Below are 3907 nucleotides of genomic sequence, written 5' to 3'. Positions count from 1 at the left end.
ATCAATCCATGTGACTAAGGGAATGCTCTGGGTCTACATAGGATTTTATTACTGTGTGTGTGTGTGTGTGTGAAGTAGTTGAGGGCAACTTTATTTAACCAATAAAAGAGGTATCACCTTTAGTATACTTCAGTAGTATACCTGCTTCAAAGATGAAATCTTATCAACTAAACAGAAAGAACGCATGGTAACAGGTACTATCTGTATCATAAATGTATTTTTTTTCTCATAACTGCATCTAATAATGTCAATTGTAGTTATGCGCCTAGATATTTTCATTTCTTTATACTTGTAATTATGACGACAAATTTAAATTAGGCCAGAGCATTTCTTGTGTCCGGCTCAACTGAAGCCCTATTTATGAATACTGTTTCTGTTATAAAACTGTTGTCAACTGAAATTGTAGAAATAGAATAATAGCTACCGTTTTTTCTCATGCGATTGTTACTAGTAGCATATAAGAACAAAACGCACATTTTATCGCAAAACAATAAAAGACGATGCATTCACTTGTTTTGAACGAACGAAACTATGAATTCACACACAGATAAAAAAACAAAAAAACAGCAAATTTACGGGACAAAAATCAGATAGACATGACATGTAATTTAATCTCAAGCTTCATCCTAAAACGCTGTGATCACGAGCTATATAATTTTACAACCTAACAAGTGCAGAACTAGCTACCTCACCCAGAGCCCGGTGGCCACAATCAACCGATCAAACCGGCGGCTCCGGCTCCGGCTGGCCGTCGGTGGGCACGACGGCGGCGCGGCAGATGGGGCAAGTCGAGTGGGAGCGCAGCCACATGTCGATGCACTCCACGTGGAACAGATGCTTGCACGCCGGCAGCCGCCGCACCACCTCGCCGACCTGCACCAGCCCCAGGCATATCACGCACTGCGCCCACCCCGTCGCGTCCCCGCCGCCGCCGGCGCCCTCCCGCTTGTACGCAAACGCCGGGATCGCCGACACGACGACGGCGGCGACATCTCCGCGGCTTCGGGCAGCTGCCGCTCGCATGGCCGCCCCACGCCTCAGCGCGGCGCGCCGCCGGGCCTTGAGGTAGCAGAACGCGAGCGCGACGGCGCAGGCGGTGGCGACGGAGGCCCAGATGACGCCGGCAACGAGGTAGAGGAGGATGAAGGAGAAGAAGATGCCGAAGGTGAGGAGCACCGTGAGGTTGTGGTCGTCGCCGCCGTCGTACGGAGCGGCAGCATGACCGCCGGGGCTACTACCTGGCAGCTCGTGGTGCTGGTACGAGAACCCAGAGAAGAACATTCTAGTCGATCAGCTGCAGATCACTGTCGTTGATCCTGCAAACAGTGGATGTGCTTTTGCAACAATGGAAGCCACCTTTATAGGTACGCCGGCCGCCGTACGCCATGGTAGTCGATCAGGTAGTGTGCTGCAAGAAGCAAAGCTATAATCTATTCAGGAGATAGGAAGAGATCTGTCACTGAACAAGCAAAGAGAGCCATGTATTAAACTAGTCCAGAGGCTGAGCATCCGGCCAATGAGAGTATGAGACAGGCTAAGAGTTGGAGCTGTTGGGTTTGACTTTGTTGTTCGTGTAGCAACAGTTTGCAGCAATGAAGTCAGACGTCCTTGGATTGGAGTTTTCATGTGTCAATTATTCAATTGTGGGAGACAAATGTGCCATTAGGCTAGCGCCAATTCAGTCATCACATCATCATCCATGAAGCTGTTGTTTCTTAATACACATTGGAATGTTGTTTTTGTTCTACTCCCTCCTTCCCCGTTTATAAGGCATGGTGGAACATGACACGGTCTTCTAAACAACATTTTGACCATTTATTTATCATATATTATATCACTTTTGATTATAAACTTATAATCATTGTAAACTATATTTGATTATGAATCCAATCATATGAAATTTGCATTATAAAAACAAAAATTTAATAGTCAAATTATTGGTCAAAGATGAGAAAGTTTGAATCTTGATATACGTGTATGCCTTATAAACGGGGAAGGAGGGAGTACTTGCCAAGAAACTGTATAGATAAACACAATTATCAGTGGGGACAAGGCATAAAATTTGATCACTACTCGATTTGCCGCACTACTGCTTCAGTGCCCCTTCATGAACAGATTTGCGCCCTGCTGCTGTGTCAAACCTTATTATTGAGATACAAGGTTTGATACTTGAGACTTCCCATAATATTTATAATATAGCCTGAGATTTGCAGACGGTTTTTTTTTTCACTGCAATAAAAAACATGCTGGCCATGGTCGTCTCCGAAGTTCGGGAATGATGGCATAGTTGAGAAACTTGTAACACAACAAATTCATGCAGTTGATGAGATGAAGGTGCGAGTGTGACGTGACAATCACACCAGGATGTAACCAGACAGGATGGATGCAAGCGCATTTGGCTGAAACTGAACCATCCACCCGTTGACACCGTGGAGTTCATTTGGTGATCCTGGTTTGTTCTTGTTATTGTACTTGCCATGAAACAATAATGTATTATTCTTCTGGCTTGCAACACCCAAACAAGCCCTTGAGTATGTGGGGGTCAAATTGTAATCCCCATAGGTTAGCGGGCACAATACTAATAACCAACATCACTGCTCGATTTGCCGCACTGCTTCTGTACCCTTTCACCAACTGATTGCACCTGTTGTTGTGTTAAGGCCTTGTTCAAGTATAACCAGGTCTGAGACTTGACTTGCGCAAATCAATAGGCTACCCTTTTTAGATGGATAATGGATTTGTTGTTGCAAGAAACATGCTGACCATGGTAGGACGAGTTATAAAATGACTGTCAATATTGATGAAGAAAGGAAAAAAAAACTTTAGCTGATGTTCAGAAGGTTGTGCTTTTGTGCAGGATGTTACCAGTTACGAGGGATGCAAGTGTATTGACCCGGATCGACAAATTGACTGGTCGCCTTTTCCTAGTTTATTTTGTTTAATAACTATATATGTTCACAAAAAGAGATGCCAAAAAGTGAAAAGGTAACCATGTAAGTATGTGTTGACAAATTTATATTATATTCATGCCAATCCTATGACAGAAAATACCCTCATAGGTCAATGAGTTACATATAATGTCTCCATCGCTACTCGATTTGCCGCACTGCTGCCTCTGTGCCCCTTCACCAACTGATTTTGCTCATGTTACTTTGTTAAACATGATTGAAATATGATCAAGTTGGATAGCTTCCTTAGTAGACTAGACTTTTTAGATGGATTTTCTGTTGCAAGAAGCACACCCAACATGATATCACGACTTCGAAAATGACTGTCACAATTGATCAGAAAACTAATATTCCTGTAGTTGAAGCTACAACCAGCTCAGCCAGTCTCATCGCCCCGGATAGACCACATCAACCCAGTTTGGCACTTTCAGTAAAATGCAAGTTGAATCAAGTGGATTCTAAGCAATAACACCTGCCAATATATATTCACTTGGAAAACTTGTACAAAGCTCCAATCGTAAGCACAAAAGTCTGAAACAGAAATAACAGGCACGGCCTATGTATAGCTGCCCGAACCTTGATTTTTTTTCTTGGTTAAATTAAATGTGACCATTGTTTTTCTTATTTGAACGCTGCCGAAATTTAACAGAAAGCAGAGGCAATGTTTTGAGTTGAATGCTAAATTGCACAAAGGTCGGCAGGGAGGACCCAGCCCTCTGACTACTCCATTTGCCACATTATTTCTGTCTCCCTTCAATAATCCATTTGCGCCTGTTGCTTGGTTCGACCATTTCCATATGAAATCAGGTACCAGTTACCAGTTACCAATCAAATACTGCATTTTTGTTTCTTGCTCAGAAGTTAAGATGGGTTAAATATGTACAGAACAAGAGGATGATTTGTTAAAATTGTGCTCCAAGAGTTTCCAAAGCTTCTGGTCAAGCAAAGACATCAGCTTC

General features: G+C 43.2%; 1 protein-coding gene across 1 annotated transcript; it reads right to left on the bottom strand.

The window, feature by feature from the left end:
* Positions 1-645: 645 nt before the first annotated feature.
* On the bottom strand, positions 646-1439 carry LOC120700948 (RING-H2 finger protein ATL39-like). Its single transcript, XM_039985140.1, has one exon. It carries the CDS (start codon positions 1279-1281, stop codon positions 721-723), a length of 561 nt encoding a protein of 186 aa, XP_039841074.1. The 5' UTR covers positions 1282-1439; the 3' UTR covers positions 646-720.
* Between the last annotated feature and the right edge of the window lie 2468 nt (positions 1440-3907).

Source organism: Panicum virgatum, chromosome 3K (genome assembly GCF_016808335.1).
Source record: "Panicum virgatum strain AP13 chromosome 3K, P.virgatum_v5, whole genome shotgun sequence".
Classification (NCBI taxonomy): Eukaryota; Viridiplantae; Streptophyta; class Magnoliopsida; order Poales; family Poaceae; genus Panicum; species Panicum virgatum.
The sequence above is the reverse complement of the archived record's forward strand: the minus strand, read 5'-3'. Positions and strand labels throughout refer to the sequence as shown.

Bases quoted from the DNA above. Each gene is read 5' to 3' on its own strand.
- LOC120700948 (XM_039985140.1), bottom strand. From the start codon at position 1,281: ATGTTCTTCTCTGGGTTCTCGTACCAGCACCACGAGCTGCCAGGTAGT.